Source organism: Denticeps clupeoides, chromosome 8, assembly GCF_900700375.1.
Source record: "Denticeps clupeoides chromosome 8, fDenClu1.1, whole genome shotgun sequence".
In the NCBI taxonomy this organism is placed as follows: domain Eukaryota; kingdom Metazoa; phylum Chordata; class Actinopteri; order Clupeiformes; family Denticipitidae; genus Denticeps; species Denticeps clupeoides.
In genome coordinates this window covers 6,584,758-6,603,364 of record NC_041714.1, presented here as the reverse complement: position 1 = coordinate 6,603,364, position 18,607 = coordinate 6,584,758, and the positions used below count along the sequence as shown (strand labels likewise).

General features: G+C 42.3%; 1 protein-coding gene and 1 pseudogene across 3 annotated transcripts; one reads left to right on the top strand and one right to left on the bottom strand.

Moving 5' to 3' along the window:
• The first annotated feature begins 1,021 nt into the window (after nt 1–1,021).
• ncoa4 (nuclear receptor coactivator 4) lies at nt 1,022–8,764 on the top strand. 3 transcript variants are annotated; one of them, XM_028988812.1, is made up of 10 exons: nt 1,022–1,171; nt 3,325–3,448; nt 4,393–4,533; nt 4,870–4,958; nt 5,529–5,637; nt 6,212–6,280; nt 6,395–6,529; nt 6,647–7,672; nt 7,759–7,848; nt 7,938–8,764. In XM_028988812.1, the coding sequence occupies exons 2-10, from the start codon at nt 3,326–3,328 to the stop codon at nt 7,941–7,943; spliced, it is 1,788 nt and encodes a 595-aa protein (XP_028844645.1). In that variant the 5' UTR covers nt 1,022–1,171; nt 3,325; the 3' UTR covers nt 7,944–8,764. The 3 variants fall into 3 exon arrangements, with proteins under 3 accessions (XP_028844645.1, XP_028844642.1, XP_028844643.1); XM_028988809.1 differs by having other exon boundaries at nt 6,209–6,280; XM_028988810.1 differs by lacking the exon at nt 1,022–1,171 and adding an exon at nt 2,106–2,253 and having other exon boundaries at nt 6,209–6,280.
• Nucleotides 8,765–17,118: 8,354 nt separating this feature from the next.
• Nucleotides 17,119–18,506, bottom strand: LOC114795653 (retinol dehydrogenase 13-like; annotated as a pseudogene).
• Nucleotides 18,507–18,607: the final 101 nt, after the last annotated feature.

Sequence of the window (18,607 nt, the reverse complement as noted above, 5' to 3'; positions counted from 1 at the left end):
AAATACAGAAACAACTTAAGCAATAAAAACAAGTCTATAAACAAAAAGAATACACAAAAAAGAATTTAAATAATACCATAAAAGAAACATGTCATTTATAACACACATATACACACACGAAAAAAACCAACAGAACCAAGACCATTCTTTATAATTTTTTTTTTTATATAGATATAAAAATATAACCATCGCAAAACCCTAATTGACACACAAAACCATTCTCTCACATTTGGAGATAAGTGATCTAAAAAGGGAGACCATACATTCTGAAAGCTATTTATATTATCCCTAAGCACAGCCGCCAGCCTCTCATGAGGCAGAACTGCAAAAATCTCTCTATACCATTGTGTGAGTATTTTTTTATCCATCTAATAAGAATACACTTTCTTGCCACAAGTAGTAATTTGTCTAATAATCTATAACTTTTGGCATCAAGTTTCAGTGAAGTTGCTTGTCTTTTAGACGGGAGCCCCAAATTTTATTTGCAAAAAATAAACTAGAGCGTGATTGAGATCGCGTTACATTAACTGTAACCCCATAGTATCCGCAACTAGTTAATATCGTTAATCTTATAAAGGTAAAGAGAAGAATTCAAACAGATGGATAGACATTGAAACTAAATAAGAAAGAACAGGACATCCACAAGTTAACATATTGCAGCATAATTGAAAGTGATTAGTTGTGACGTGACCCAGCACAACACCCAGCGCATTTAACCCATCCCCTGAAGGAGAAGTGGGCAGCCACGAAAGGCAACCGGGGAGCAGTGTGTGGGCACGTTGGATTCGATTAAAACGACATAAAATTGACAACAACTCAAATAAAATAAAAAAAAAAACCCTACTCACCCTGGTAACCTGAGCAACCACGTCTGCCGCCATTTTTATGTATTTTCCTTTTCGCGCGATGACGCGTGACGACCACACAGCCAATCTGGTAGCGCAGAAGAAAACACGCCCACTTCAAACACAGCCAATCCGACAGCGTATGGGGGACGCCCATTTTAGATGGGAGGCGTTCCTGTCGCTGTGCGGAGGTTCCGTGTCTGCGCACGTACTACACCGAGCGAGCCGGCCGGCCGGGCCCAGTTTCCGGTGGGAGAAGGTCGCTCGCTGGACTCCGAGGAGGCGGTCCGGACTGCTAAAATCAAGCTGGTGAACAAACGCGTTAGGTTGGTTCTCAAAGTTCCTCACGTTGTAGCGCTTTTACGGATGGACTGCGCACGCCGGCGTTTTATTAGCAGCCTTGTTTTCTCGTTAGCGTACATAAGATATGTTAGCCTAGCTTCTATGACTTATCACATGTCTTTATGTTTAATATTAATATTAATATTTGAGAAGTACTGTTTGAAGTTGTGCTGAACGTCGTTTTAAAACATGCCTGGTCCTCGCCCACCTTTATCTGCATTCCGATTGGCCGTGTGGTGGGTACGACCACGTCGGCCTTTCCACTTACTGATAACTTATCGATTTACAGTCCGCCAATAAACAACCAAGCGCGTGCTTAATTACACGCGGCTTTAATTATTTGATGTTTGCTTTCCTGCCGTTGATGAGTCAAGTTTAAATGTCCTTATTCTACCCATAATCTCAGTATAACCAACTATGGATGTTTGTCCTTTTTTCCGGTGGACCATGACTCCGTAAACAATATTCATTTTAGATTTATGACTGTACTTTTTCATATTCATGACTTATTTATTAAAATGTACACGAATACGAATATATATATATATATATATATATATATATATATATGATTAGGTTTATCTTTTTCAGGTTGATAAATGTTCATTTCAGTTTATTGCATTTCCCAATGTGGCTGTGCGTTTTCTGACATGAAGATGACTTTTTAGTTTTGAATTTAAACCAGGTATGACTTTGAAAATGCTCTCAAATAATCTTTATTTCTAACTTTATTCATGGCCATGATGCAAAATACAATCCAAACGAGTTATTTTGTACAAAGTGAAAAGGCGTGAAAGATTATACATTTTATATATAAAAAAAGCTATTGTTACAATATACAAAGAAGTGTATGAAAACAGATTATGCGCTGTCGTGGCGCGCTGCGCCCCCTGCGCGGCCCCGCGTCGGGCGGATGGTGTACGTGAGAGCTGAGCTCGCGGTGGTGGCGTCGCCTACGATACGTGACGTCACGCCTTAAAGTAGCAAAAAGGGAAAGCCGACTGCGTGTGAGGAGAGACGCGGCGTTTCCTCCGCCCAGTGGAAGATTGACTCCTTAGAAAACGAGGTAGGACCAAGAAAAAGCGAACTCGGCTAAAATTTTGGGAGTAATGGGAGTAAAATTTTGGTTCGGTATATTGGCAGTCGACAGTGCTCGGTTGTATGTTACGGTTAGTCCGTCTTCTGTCCCCCCGAAAACGCCACGACGTCGGGCAAGGGCTTAATGCACATGTTCTGCTGTGGCGCGGTGGTTTAAAGCCGCGGAGGTCATCGAGTTCGGCTGGGTGTTTTAACAGATCAGCACACCCATCAGAATTGCATTCCCCGGGGTACTGCGCATGCGTCGCGCCGTCACGGTTCCGTCGTGCCAGCGATGCCTCCGTGTGCTGGTATCGTGCTGAGCGCACACGCGTTAAGCTGTAGCGATAAGTGCTATCAAATGGCGCCTGCTTGCGTCGTTTGGCCATTTAAACCCACCGTGTTAGCATTTCACGCCTAGCATTGATCGCTGGTTTTGCATGGGAACATCAGGCGGTTTAATTTCATTCTTTTCGTGGAACCAGCGCCCATTTTTGCTCATCTGTTTGGCTTCACAAGTGTGGCTTGTTGACAGCTGTCACTATTTGTGTTATGGGATCAGCGAACTAAAATGTATTTGTGATGCAGTTATACATAGCCTGATTAAATTGTACTGTTTATAGATTAGTCAATATTCACGTTACTTCCCCTGTCGTACCGTAAGTCTCATGTTGAATGAGCGCTGAATCACAACCATGAGAACAAATAAAAGGGAAGTATTTCTGTGACAGAGGAATTCTTAAGCCGGGGATACGGAAACCACCCCATCGTGGTCTCTCGTGATCACTTGATCTGTGTTTGTGACCAGGGCGTACATTCTGACTGAAGGACGAAACGAAAGTGTTCTTTCGCCACCTGGTCTGCAGCTGCAGCATTTCCCCCTAATTTCCTCTCTAGTGTCATTTCCTGTCTTCTGAAATAACTGCTTGTGACCACTTCACTCACTGGATATTGAATTTGAAGGGCTAATATTGGTGGTCAATGTGTCCTGTCACAGTTCCTGACCTCGCCTCTGTGTCTGTGTGTGTGTGTGTGTGTGTGTGTGTGTGTGTGCGCGCAGAATGTCCACTGAGGACCGAGACAAGACTGCTCTGCGGCAGTGCCTGCAGGCACGATCCCAGCTAGAGGAGGCCATTGCCAGTGTCATGAAGGCAGAAGTGCAGCTCCGAGACAATTCCAGAGAGGTGAGGACAAATATACAGAGAGAGGAAAAGGGGGAAACACATTTTAATATACGACCAGCCACAAAAACAATGGTAATTTAACACTAAATAGTATTTCTTAAAATACCATACATGCAGTTGAGTGGATATCACATAAAAAGGTCAATGTACTGTGGTGTTTGACCCTCTTTGCGTGTTGACTCGTATTGAGCGTAGGATGGCTGATGACCACTGTTCAGATAAGTGTTTCTCAACTAGTCTGTGGCCTGTGTATGTATTAGATGGATTTCAAAAGGGGAATGAAAGGTCTATGGATTTTGTGACCATGCATCTGGCATTTTATGTTTTCAGTTCACTTCAGTTGGAAGGCGCTTTCTTTCTAAAACCTACCTGTGTTCTTTTGACTGTAAAGTGATTAAATCTTTTTAACAACAGCACCATAGTCCATTGTCCTCGACTTTAAACAGTAAAGGCTTTATTTGGTGGTTCTGAACGTGATTATAGGGCCGGTTGAAATGACAGGGTGACCATCCCTGTGCCACCCCCACAAATACCAGTGCGGTGGAGTACCGCAGTTGTGTGTTGATGGAAACGGTGTCAGAACAGTGCCATCCTGAGACCTGGGCACGGTTTATTATTACCCCCACCTGGCTCATGTGGTTATGAGCGTACAGTCGAGGGGATGGGGCGGGGCCAGTAGGTGAGGCTCCTTCAGCAACGTGCCTGGCTCTCCAGGCTTTATAAAGAGAGATGAGTGGAACCCTCTCAGACTCTACTCTACTCTGGTTACTGTAGCAGCAGAGCAGGTAATGGGGTGTTTCTTGACTTTGAAGCTCTTCAGACTCTCTTTTCTCTACTTTTTGTAGTGTGCTGTTCATTTAGAGTTCAGTTTTAAAAACTACAGCAGTTCTAATAGTTTAGAACCAGTGTTTGTATGTCCAAACTCCCATGCTCCTCTGCGGCAGGTGAAGGCCCAGCTTCACAGCTGCATCAGTCGGCACCTGGAGTTCCTGCGCTCACGTGAGGTGTATCTGCGCGAGCAGATCGACCTGGTGGAGCAGCTGAAAGTAGAGACCTTACAGCAGCAGAACCAGCAGCTTTACTGGGTGAGTCTTGCGTTCGCTCCAACCTTTCTTGTTGGTGAGAGGGTGTCCAAGGTTTTTGTCTGGATTAGTTTTATTTTGTGCCAAATCGGAACTGTGTTTGGGGGAAACATTGGTTTTTAGGGTCTGACAATTGTTTCAAAAGGATTCAGGACCTCCCATGACCTGTGTTTAAGAGCATGTTTAAAGTAAAAAGACCCACACTATATAATGTTACTGTACTTCAGCCAGACCCTTTTAAAAAAAATAAATTCAGCAAAGATCTGGCTCATCGCTGCGTGAACAGATGTCTGTTTTATTTATATTCAGTCTGACCTTTCCTGCTGGCTTGTCTTGCAGCTTCGGGGTCAGTTCGACATCCTCATCCATCAGCTGGAGAACTCCAACAGCAACGACCTGGCCAATCAGATCACCAGCTGCCTGGACAAGTAAGAGATCTTACATGTTGGCCAAATTATTATTTACGGCCCGCACCCATGAACAGGGTTATTGTTGTGGTTTGTCCATTGGTGTCTTTGCTTTATTCTGTGTGGGATTGTCTGCCGGATTTAGTGTCTTAAAAATGATTGCAAGTCTGTCATGAGTGAGTCAAACTATCACCCTGTGTGGTATTCAAGAGGTTCCCTTAAATCTTTGAATGCATTTATGGTGCAAGCCTGTGATTATTTCAGATAAAGAAGTACAGTTCCCTTATCCCTAAATAGCGATTATTGTGCAAGTGTGGACTTATTTTGGGTGCACCAGTCATCATGCATGAGAAAACAATCATAACCTCACAAAGTTCTTGCATGAGTTAGTCAGGCTCTGTAGGCTGTGTGTTGGCTGCAGTGTGACTCGTGATGCAATATGGTTTTACTTCCTGTACGTATTTTCAGTGGTTGCTTCGTGGTGAGTTTAATGAAAGGACAAGCTAAGCATGATTTGTATTATAGCCTTGCATATCGTCGAATTACAGTGCAGCCAGTGCTGAATCCAAAGCTTCTGTTTCATCTCTACAGACTTTCCTCACTGAACCTCAGTCCCGAAGAGTCGCCGGAGATGAGCTTCCAGGCTGATGTGCGTTCCCTGCGGCAGGCCATCACTTCCTTTGGGACAATCACTACACAGGTAGCTTCTTTGTTTGTGTAGTCTCAGGGTTGTGCAAGACAACTTAACAATGTTTGAAAATCTTTTTCTTTAGAATTTAGTGCTAATAAACATATTAGCCAGGGCTTTTATGTGCTGAAAAACTGTACTGTATGTAAATTTTCACATCAGTTTTGATGGTAATTTTAATGGTTACTTCACTTTTTATGGTTCTGGGCTCTGTCCGTTTTTTGTATTTATATGCATTGACTGCATTGCCCTGAGGAGTGGGTTGAGGACTACTTCTCAATAACAGCGGATCCTAATCTCCAAGTTTTTTTTGAAGTGTTGTTCCAAGTCACTGAAGTTTTATTCATGTCATTGATACTGTACAATGGTTGTGCTGAACATGTGGTTTTTATGACTAATTAAATACACCAACACTTTAGCATGGGAGGTTACTCATGGGACGAAGGTTACGACATCATACATGAATGATGTATTTTTTTTTTTAATATTTCTATTTTACATATTTTAAATTTTCTGCACAGTTCAGTACTCTGACTTGACATTTTTTGTTATTTGAAAAGTAAAGGTCCTATGTATCTCTCAGCAGATGGATGCCTCAACTCGCTCAAACTCTGAGTGGCTTGAACAGAGTTGTCCTATAGCTGCTAAGAAGCAGGTTTGTCAAGGTTTACTCTCTTTACTCTGATCTGTTTCGATGCTCAGACTTCCATGCATGAGAATGGCTGGAATTTCCGGCTGTGCAACCTAACGCTGTTTGATTTTCTTCCAGAAAGTTGATCCTGAACTGGTCTCACCTCTTGCTGAGTGGCTTTTGGGAAACAGAGCAGTCACAAGCGGCACAGTTGAATATCAGTCTAGCAAGGACCCGCGGGATTGGCTCATTGCTCCTAGAGAGCGAGTGCAGGTGAGATGTGAGCGGGCAGGAAGAGGTCATGCAGGGATGTAATAAGGGTTAATCATGATTGGATCATGAATGTAGGGTCATGAGGGCTTTTAAAAATATACTCTTTCTCTTTTGCAGCTCCTTAGCTGTCCCCTGGTTCCCTTTGACTTTCAGAAGGCCTGGGGTCAGCTCAAAGACCTGGAGGCCTGGGTTATGAAGGAGAATGCACCAGTGAGGGAGCGATCCAATAGCAGCAGCAGCTCAACATCCACCTTCTCCATTGAGAAGATTGACGAGTCCGAATTCATCCTGGTCATGGACGAAGAGGAACCGGCGACTGAGAACTGCCAGGCTCGGATGGAGGAAGGCATGTCTGAGGATCTCAGTGATTGGCTGATCACTCCGGCACCCTGTGCCAGCCCTGCCTTGCTTAGCTCCGCCTCGGATGCTGAGCGCTGGAAGCAGGTCCTCAAACCCTTCCATGAGGCCTACTCTTCCAGTGACTGGCTGCCTAAGTCCGACTGTGGCTCTTGTTGCGCCACGCGCGAAAGAGCCGTGGAGATCGAGAACCTGGGCAAGCTGAAGTGCTTGAAGCAGACTCCTCCCGTCTCAGCTACGCCGGCACCCAATCCCGCCAGCCCCGCAGCCTCCCCCATCGAGCTGTGGCTCTATAACGCCACGCCCGCACAGGTGGAAAAGGTATGTAAGGCCAACGAGCCCTGCGCCAACTTCACCCAGTGTGTCTGTGACGACAACTGCGGTCGAGAGGCTCTGGGGGCGTGGCTGCTAAAGAGAGAGGGGCGGGACAAAAATGGCGTTCCTGTCAGCAAATCCTCCATCACCGGCCACCACTTTCAACAGCAAGAGCAGAAGGTGCAGGCAATCTTGGAAGCTTGGCTACACCCTGGCAAGACATCCATGGCCACATCCATGTCCTCCCTGTCAAACTGGATGTCTCCTGGCATGACCACACAACCGCTCAGCGAGGAGAAAACTAGCCAGCTTCAATCCACTAAAGGGTCCGAGAGCCCTTTCCAGAATTCCCTGCAGCCTGAGTACTGGGTTCTGCCAGAGAAGAAATCCAGTCAACCACAGATAGAGGAGACCCCCACCAAGGAGACGGAGGAGGACAAATGGCTCCTGCGCAAGCGAGCCCAAGCACAGGTCAGTCTGCTGCAATGATGTCCTGTAGCGTACCATCTTTTTAGTTGCGTGTTTGGACTGATTTGATGTCCCCTGCTGTTCCTCAGGAGCGACTGGCTCTGCCCACCGTGTGCGACCTGTTCTCATGCATGAAAGTAGCAGATAAAGACAAGTGGCTGCACAAGACTCCTATACAGGTAACGCGGCACGCTGCCTTTATTTTCCTGTTTGTGACCATTCACTGTTGTAAGTCTTCGGTAAAACACCCCACTCTCCTCTCTTACAGATGTGAAGACGTCAGATTAGACGTTTTTTTTTGGAAATAACCAGGTTGCTGCTCATCGCACAAATGCAACGCCTTCAACTGCCTTTACCTTCAATAATCTCATGGGATTGGGGAGCCGCTTGATTTTTCTGTCTCTTATCAACCTTGTGAGTGTATGGACTGGCACCCGAGTCTTGATCTTGAACCTGGAGAAATTGGGCTGGTCATGGGATTTTAGTTTGAGTTGATTTTGAAGTCCTTGCGATCGGAGCACCCATGATCATAAAAACAGCAGGGTGGATGTCACCAGAATGGACCAGATTTGTGTATGGATTGGTGCTTTTATGCCATTCTTGGCTCTTGTTTGTGGCTGAAAAGAGAAATATTAAAAATCTATATTTATTTATATAAGTACGCAAATAATTTCTGTGATTTTAGTGATTCAGTTAGAATCTATAAATGACATTTACAACCTCACAATGTGTAATGCTTTTTTTTTTTCTTTTTAATTTTAATAACTTTTTAGTAAACTCAGATATCCAGATGCACATGGAATTCTGTTCATACCACTTCACTTTTGTTTTTTAATAGAGGGACCCTAGGTATGTTGGTCATGTTGGGCATGCGACTGTGAAAATATCTCAGTAGTGATCCTTCATTACTGATCCTTCAGAATCTTGTCCTGCTAGAACGTTGTCTAATGGCTGACTTTTCCAAGCCCTGTTTGTTTCCACACCACGTTCAGCACGGTCCACACTAACACTGCAGCACTAACTACTTTGCTGCTTTTGCTTAAGTTCTCTGCTATGATACCTGTACAATGTCTAATAAATACAAGTCAAATATTCTGTGGGTTCTTTATTTGCAGTAGGGGAGTGCATTGCTGCAGGTTGTGTTGACACGGCCACTTTTGCCTGGGGCAGGTACACACACTGCAGTGACCCCTGAACTTTGAACCTCAGACGTGAGAGAAAGTGTGCTACCTTTTGAGTAAATAAATTATATAAATGTGTTTTATGATGTAGGTTTTTGGACAAATGCCCATTGTTTTATAAACGCCAGTCCTGTTCTCTCTCTAGATATCTCCTTGTTTTCCATGTACATTTTGTTTCATAGGCATGCGGTTAGGAACAGAATGGAACACTGTGAACCTGCTGCGTTCTGGGCCACAGTTCAGACAGTCCGTCACATGCAGCGCTGCAGCAGGGAGAACGCAACCTGCAGCCTTTAGAACGGGGTGATCAGCAGCTGACTTCCACAAGAGATACCAGAATCAGTAAAACGTTACAACACCGTTAATAGTTCAACCTGCCACGTGTCTCAGTGTTAACTCCTCCTGGCCTTCTGAGAGATGTTCACACTCTCTGTAAATAATTCAACCTGGTTTAAGGCAGCAATTGCAGCAATTTGAGATGAAATAACTAGTGCATCAGGTTCGTTTTTGGAACGGTCATGAGATCGGAAACACCAAACAAAAACTGCTGTGTGTTACAGCCAGTCAGCTGATAACTCTTCTATTGAGCAGCTCAGTGGAAAGAACCTGTCGGGACACAACCTACATTCACAATCTTTTAAGTTGCATACTTGCATAAAGAAAAAGGAACTGCGCTGCTTCCTGCCTCCCCAAAAAGACATTCCAGATGGGGTCATGGGAATATCTTTTAATGTTTAAATAATGAGCATTGTTATTTGTTAAATAATAAACTAAAATAATAAACTATAATCTTTTTGAACCCAAATCTCACAACAATGACTTTTAAAAAAAAACAAGGACTACAAATAAAAGCGAATGAGAAGAACATACTCAAGGCCACAATTCGTTGATGAAATGTTCCCAGGGGTGGGGGAGTTAAAAGAAGATAAGAATTCCTGTGTAAGATGGCAGCATCCCCACACCCACTTACAGCGGACCCCTGATAACGGTGCAATGAGCACTGTCTAACGACCAATCAGCCAATCGGAGGCCGCCTCACACGAGCAATGTAGTCATGTAGTCGTGAAACATGGTCTGTGTGGTCCTGGTCTTGTCAGAGGTCCAGTGGGGTCTTCAGGCCTGTCCTCTAGGTTTTACTGCACTACACTAAGTGTAGTGTTTTGCTTTATGAAAATGTACTTGCTGCAGCAGTTTCTGATTGTAAAGCAGAGTTATGATCAACAGTAAAAAGTGACATGCATGTGAACTCATAAAACATTTTTTATGCTTTATTTGTGATTTTCAATTTTTCAACAACAAACAAATAGCAGCTGTTGACCAATATCCACCCACCACCCTCATTCCCACCCATCAAACAGCAGGAAGAGAAATAAATAAATAAATAAGAAAAGCAAAAAAAAACAAAAAAAACTAAATAATAAAAAAAAAGGGAAGGGAGTCTCCTCTCAGTGTTGTAGTATTTTAGTTTGTATATGCATTAAGAAATGACATGTCTATGCTGGACTTAAACTGGATGATTTAACATAATCAATAAATGGTGACCATATCTCCTTTTCCTGACGATTGCATCGCAGTTTTTCCAACTGCAACATGGAGAGCATTTCCTTAATCCAACCATTGAAAGAGGGGGGCTTGTCTGATTTCCAAATAAGAAGAATAAGTCTTCTGGCCATTAATGAGGCAAAAAGCTACCGCCTTGGCTTGAGATATTGTAAGAATTATATCTGGAGGGGGGACCCCAAAAATAGAAATGTATGGTGTAGGTTCAATCGTTCTATTACATAAAGATGACAAGACTATGCAAATATTTTCCCAGAAATTGTACAATGACTGGCAGGTCCAGAACATGTGGCCTAAAATAACTGGCCCTTGGTGAAACATAGGCACTCAGAGCTGGTATTAGGAAACATTTTTGCTAGCTTATCTAATGAGTAGTGTAGACGATGTAGTGCTTTAAACTGGTTAAATGTTAAGATCCTGTTCCCATGCCACTTTAGTTTTCTCCCATGAGGGTGAATAAATGTTCTGGATGAGAGTATATCATTTTGATATACTGGGGGGCAGTGGTGGCCTAGTGGTTAAGGAAGGGGCCCCCGTAATCAGAAGGTTGCTGGTTTGAATCCCGATCTGCCAAGTTACCACTGAGGTGCCACTGAGCAAAGCCTGTCATGGCTGCCCACTGCTCACTCAGGGTGATGGGTTAAATGCAGAGGACAAATTTCACTGTGTGCTGTGCTGCTGTGTATCACGTGTGACAATCACTTCACTTTCACTTTCATATATTGCCTCTCATAAAGGGGTCCAGAGCAAGAATTTCATCTGCAGCATTTTTAGCTGGTGAATGTAAAGATCTAAAGTGTTTGCTCACAAAACCTCTAATCTGTAAGAATCTACAGAAATGAAAAATCTCCTTCTTTTAACTGCAAAGTATCTGGTTCAGAGATCAGCAATGTCATTTAGTCAGTATTTTCTTGGGTGAATAATGAAATAATGAAAGAAACCGATTGCTTTAAATAAAAAAAAAACTGAGCAGTCTGTCCATCATTTTATTCTCTGACATTTCCTCAACTTGTAGGATGTAGGAATTGGTTGTGGTTCCTCTTCATAGCTGCACGTGTCCCTGTGGCACATGATGTGACTTCTTAGGAGTTCCCCTGTGGGAATTCTGCAGCATGACGTCCTGGGAAAGCCCAGACTCTACTGGTTCCTCTGTGGCACAAGAACACTGGTCACACAAGTAGAAGAATAGATACCTATTTTAAAAGAAAAGGTCCAGAACTTCTTCACGCATGTTCAAGTAAAAAGCGCTCTGCTACACTGGGAAGGGCGAAGCAACCTTTGTCATGTTGTCATTGTCATTAAAACATTTGTAATGATGACTATTCAGTGTGCGAGCAGAGAAAAGGGGAAGTGGGGATGACTAAAACAATCTCTATTTGCCATGGTCTCCAACAGACATGGTCGTGCATCCGGGCATAAACGGTTTTACATAAAATAGCCAAAATTGAAAAAATTATGAATCCACACTATTTTTAGAGGGCACTTGACCCTTGCCAGTAAAATCTGCTCTGATCTTGAGGGATTTCGGTTTGGAGAACAACTAATGCTGCTTCTATGCATTATGCATGAATGCAAATCTAGCAGAACTGGGTCATTTGGTGGTTTATTGGTGTTTTATCAATGGATTAGCATTAGTGCTAATCCCTTGATAGCATTAATGCTCTTAAAACACACTGTGCTAGCACACCTTTTGCATATCAATACAATATGAATTAACTGGGAAGGCTTACAAAGCTGCAAGCTTTTTCGTTTACAGCATGAGATAACTGACATGACAAAGGTAATATTACAGACACAGTCTCAATTACATATTTGACACAAACATGGCCTCATAATCAGAAGGTTGCAGGTTCGAATCCTGAACTGCCAAGGTACCCACACACTGCTTCCCAGGCGCCCGTCATGGCTGCCCACTGCTCACTAAGGGTGATACAAGGTTAAATGCAGACGACACATTTCATTGTGTCACCATGTGCTGTGTAAAACAATGACAATCCCTTCACTTTCACAATTTGGAACAGGGACACACATTGTCTCTCACCTGGCCAAACAGAAATATGAGTAATATAAAATGTAATATATATAATAGGTCATCAGGTCATGATCCTGCAAATATGAAGAATCAGAAAACACCACACATAACAAATTTTGTTATATTTATAAAGCCAGATTCTCATTGAAATAGAAAAATATTAAAATACAATGGACAGTAGATCTTTTTGGTTTAGAGCTGTAAAATTTAGTTTGAGTACAGATTTCACAGGGATTTTAGCACCCCTAATGGCTCCATGTCTTATTGCTTTATTGTCACTGCCACTGTCCTAGTGCAAAATACAAATATATTATATATCATCTGCCTGAAATTCACACTGAATCCCCCATCTGTATCGTGATAATCCTGATTTTCTGGATCAAATTGATCCAATTTTTTTGAGTGTTGGATTGGATTTAATTAGGTGATCTAATTTTCTGTTTTTTTTGTTGTCTACTTTTTTGTCGCACTGTAAACTGGAGCCACGTCTTCTCGTCTCTCTGTATATCTGCACAATATATAGAAGAGATGACAATAAAGGTTTCATAAGCCTTCTTTCCTCTTTCAACAATCCATTTTCAAGACCCCGAAATCCCACTGGATTACCTTTTGAACAATCGGGCCAAGGTGTATTTAAAAAGGCCTGTAAAAAGTCATTTAAAAGTGAAGTGATTGTCACTTGTGATACAAATCACACGCACTACAGGGAGTGCAGAATTATTAGGCAAATGAGTATTTTGTCCACATCATCCTCTTCATGCATGCTGTCATACTCCAAGCTGTATAGGCTCGAAAGCCTACTACCAATTAAGCATATTAGGTGATGTGCATCTCTGTAATGAGAAGGGGTGTGGTCTAATGACATCAACACCCTATATCAGGTGTGCATAATTATTAGGCAACTTCCTTTCCTTTGGCAAAATGGGTCAAAAGAAGGACTTGACAGGCTCAGAAATGTCCAAAATAGTGAGATATCTTGCAGAGGGATGCAGCACTCTTAATATTGCAAAGCTTCTGAAGCGTGATCATCGAACAATCAAGCGTTTCATTCAAAATAGTCAACAGGGTCACAAGAAGCGTGTGGAAAAACCAAGGCGCAAAATAACTGCCCATTAACTGTGAAAGTCAAGCGTGCAGCTGCCAAGATGCCACTTGCCACCAGTTTGGCCATATTTCAGAGCTGCAACATCACTGGAGTGCCCAAAAGCACAAGGTGTGCAATACTCAGAGACATGGCCAAGGTAAGAAAGGCTGAAACAAGAACAACCACTGAACAAGACACACAAGCTGAAACGTCATGACGTCAAGAAATATCTCAAGACTGATTTTTCTAAGGTTTTATGGACTGATGAAATGAGAGTGAGTCTTGATGGGCCAGATGGATGGGCCCGTGGCTGGATTGGTAAAGGGCAGAGAGCTCCAGTCCGACTCAGACGCCAGCAAGGTGGAGGTGGAGTACTGGTTTGGCTGGTATCATGAAAGATGAGCTTGTGGGGCCTTTTCGGGTTGAGGATGGAGTCAAGCTCAACTCCCAGTCCTACTGCCAGTTTCTGGAAGACACCTTCTTCAAGCAGTGGTACAGGAAGTCTGCATCCTTCAAGAAAAACATGATTTTCATGCAGGACAATGCTCCATCACACGCGTCCAAGTACTCCACACCGTGGCTGGCAAGAAAGGGTGTAAAAAAAGAAAAACTAATGACATGGCCTCCTTGTTCACCTGATCTGAACCCCATTGAGAACCTGTGGTCCATCATCAAATGTGAGATTTACAAGGAGGGAAAACAGTACACCTCTCTGAACAGTGTCTGGGAGGCTGTGGTTGCTGCTGCACGCAATGTTGATGGTGAACAGATCAAAACACTGACAGAATCCATGGATGGCAGGCTTTTGAGTATCCTTGCAAAGAAAGGTGGCTATATTGGTCGCTGATTTGTTGTTGTTTTGTTTTTGAATGTCAGAAATGTATATTTGTGAATGTGGAGATGTTATATTGGTTTCACTGGTAAAAATAAATAATTGAAATGGGTATATATTTGTTTTTTGTTAAGTTGCCTAATAATTATGCACAGTAATAGTCACCTGCACACGCAGATATCCCCCTAAAATAGCTAAAAATAAAAACAAACTAAAAACTACTTCCAAAAACATTCAGCTTTGATATGAGTTTTTTTTGGGTTCATTGAGAACATGGTGGTTCAATAATAAAATTATTCCTCAAAAATACAACTTGCCTAATAATTCTGCACTCCCTGTAGTGATGGCAAGATGACCTTCCAGCCAACTGTGTTGAATAGAGTGACACCTGCTGGTCAAATGAAAACACATCGAACCGCTGTTAAATAAGGGTATGAGTAGTGCATAGAAAAACAATTAGTATATACAATATATTTAAATATATAACTGTCATACTTTAATTGATCCCAGTGTTTTGCATTTGCATTACTTGTGTTTCACAAGAGCTTGTTTGTCATTGGCCTCTTGGTTTTGTTCAACTTGATACACACCTCAAAGCAGGTTTTCATTTGGAACATTATGACGAAAATGTGTTGGAATCATATTGCATTGAATTCTGTTTTGCTGAAGCCAACAATTTGAACAGACTAATGTCTTGTATGTGATTTTATGACACTTATTATGATAATAATTTAACAGATATACTCCAACCTACATCAGGCCGCACAGTCAGAAGGAAGAGTGCAGATGGATGGATGCATTAACAGTCTAGGCATAATCAGAATCATAGACGCATGGATTTCATGGACAAATACAAGGTGAAATGTAAAATGTTTGGTTCTTGTTAACATCTGATAAGAAGTGACTTTTGGTCCTTTCCAAAATTGAATGAAGTCAACAATCTGCAGGTGATGGTATCTACAGTTGATTTCTTTACACTTCAGAAAAAAATGTACAAACACTTCCTAGAATTGCCTTCTTCAAGCTTTTTACACTAGTTTGCTGGAATTTTGGCCCAGTCCTCTTGACAGAACTGGTGTGACTGGGTCAGGTTTTCAGGCCTTCTTGCTCGCCCTCTCCTTTTCAGTGCCATTGACATTGTGACGCCCATGCCAATACCTTGGCTTTGTTGTCCCTCGGCCACTTTCTAACTAATTTGCAGGTATGCTTGGGGTCATTGTACATTTGGAAGACCCATTTGCACACAAGCTTTAACTTCCTGGCCTTTGACTTTGGATGTTTTCAGATGTTTTTCCTCATAATGCTGTATATTTTGTGAAGTGCACCAACTCCTTCTGCAAACAAACCAACAACATTATACTACCAGCCCTATACTTCACAGTTGGGATGGTGTTCTGAGGCTTCAAAGCTTCTTCCTTTTCCCTTGATATATATATATATGTATATATTTTCCCTTGATATATATATATGTATATATTTTCCCTTGATATATATATATATGTATATATTTTCCCTTGATATATATATATATATGTATATATTTTCCCTTGATATATATATAAACTGGAAATTAAGATTTTTGTTCCCATTCGCAATTTCAAACTGTAGTCTGTCTTTTTTTTTTTTAGATAATGGCTTTCTCCTCCCAGAGTAACCTTTGATCTCATGATGGTACAGGACTCGTTTTACTGTAAATAAGGACACCGCCTTCCCAGTTTCAGTCAGCACCTTCACAAGGTCTTTTGCTGTTGTCCTAGGGTTTTTCACACCAGAATCTACCTCCTTCCTGAGTGGCATGATGGTTGAAAATGTTTTTATACTTGAATATGATTGTCTGAATTGATGAACATGGGACCGTCAGGCATCTGGAAATCGCACCAAAGGATGAGCCACACATAGAATTGTCGAGGTCCACAATTCTATACTCTTGAAAAGATTTTCCCATATTGTCATGGTGGAGTAAATATAGACAACCAACTCTCCTTCTCGACTCACATCACCAGTCTTTCCCGCTCATGTAGATTCCTCCTCTATAATATCAGACAAATCCGTTCTTATCTGTCAACACAGGCCACCCAGATACTGGTTCAGTTCTTAGTAATCTCACGACTGGATTACTGTAACTCCCTTCTAGGTGGTCTACCTCTGAATGCCAAAAATACAAAATGTAGCAGCATGACTGATCTTCAAATTCTCCCACACCGCCCCTCTGCTACGTTCCCTCCACTGGCTCCCAGTAGCTGCACGCATCAGATTCAAAATACTGATGCTGGCCTAGAAAGACAAACATGGAGTAGCACCATCCTACCTCACAGCCATTATTACACCTCGCACTGCACCTCGTAATCTCCGAGCCTCCAGTACTGCTCACCTGGTCCCTCCATCTCTGAAGGTAAAAGGAAGACATTCATCTAGACTCTTCTCCGTCTTGGTCCCCACAATCACTGAAATCCACAGATATGCCATTAGTGAACTCAAATGGAATCAATTAACCTATCTAACCTTTCAATCAACCTAACCTATACTTTTCGTTCTTTTTAAAGATATAGTGACTGTATACTTTGTATGAAAGTGATAAAAAATACATAAATATTCTGACAATAAACAAATGCAAAAAAATCTGTATGTAAACGTGTATGAAAATATCTGGTTTCAACTGTATATTATGTTGGGGGGACTGTCCCTGTAACTATTGATTGTAAGTCGCTCTGGATAAGGGCGTCTGGTAAATGCTGTAAATGTAAATGTAAAACTTCCATCTCATGAACACAAACATCCTTTATGAAACTGGGACTGGTGCAGACCGGTGTTTCTCCCCAATGCTGTAGCAACCACACCTGGATGTGTGGCCTTTGTACCTACAAGATAATAAAAAAACAACAAAAAAATATTGATCAGAGATACACGTATTGTATTTGGTTTTTAATATCTTACAGATCAAGTCATGAGAACCCAGCTCGCCAATAAATTGAGCCATGGATGAGAGATTGGTGATTGCGCTAGGAGCATAGTTCATCAGCTTATCCAGGAGGACATTTCCTGTGGGTCAACAGGAAATGACCTACGCAACGGAAATTTTGAAAATCACAGCCCTGGTTGTGTTAAGTGCATTGTACAGAAATCAGATTTAGAATTAGTCACCAACCAAGGTAGTTGAGCCTGAATTGCATGCCAAAGCCATCCCCTGTCTTCCCAGCGGGACAAAGCATCATTTATCAACACGTCCACTCCCTCTTCCTCTACAAGAAACAAGCACGGGTTTTCAGTTGGCACGTGTCTGTGTCCTTGAGTGGATCTGAGCATGGGCTGTTTGCTGACAGGACATGGTTGATGTGTCTGGCATAGACATGTGGGTTTTACCGTCTGCCCCCTGATCTCCCGAGCAGCCACCTAACTTTTCACCATGTCTCGACACTCCATAATGACCCTGCCCCCTGGTAGGACACAGCACAGAGGGTAACCATGGCGGTGTGCATGGCGGGTCATGGCTCAGGGTGGGTGTGGTCTGTTGACCCCCTACCTCTCTTGGCCAGCTCGCGGGCAGTCTCCTTCCCCATTCCTGTATTGGCACCAGTGATGACCACTGTCTTCCCAGTGACCTTGGCTTTTCTGGGGCATGTTCCAGTGACATGAGTCCTGAAGATATATATATATCTGCAAATGCTATTCTCTCTCCCTCAAATTAAATATAAATATTTTTTTTACTAAACTTATTTTAACTAAAAATACTATTATACCATATATATATATATATATATACACACACACACACACACACACATACATACATACATACATACATACACACACACACACACACACACACATACACTATACTATTATACTATATATATATATATAAAATAAAGGACGGATGAGTGGGGGGTGACTTTAATCACTTCTTCCAGCATTCCGTCAAATATATCATATCAAATATATCTTTACATTAGGAAGACACACACCTCAGGAGAACCACCATACGGTTGGTTCCACAATAAGTGGGCCTGTCGTCTATACATTTTTATCATAGTGTCTTCAGAAATAAAATGTATCTGAAGATGTTAATGATAAATACCGTTAATGACAAATCCTTCAGTGAAAAGGGGGGAAGTAATCTCAATTTACCTGAACTTCACTGTGCGCATCATCTTTCGCTTCCACCTGCGTTCCAGACCGCAGTTGTCAAACCAACCGATAGAAACTCTTCTCTCATCCTCCTCGACAGATCCCGCACATTGGTTCAAAGTGA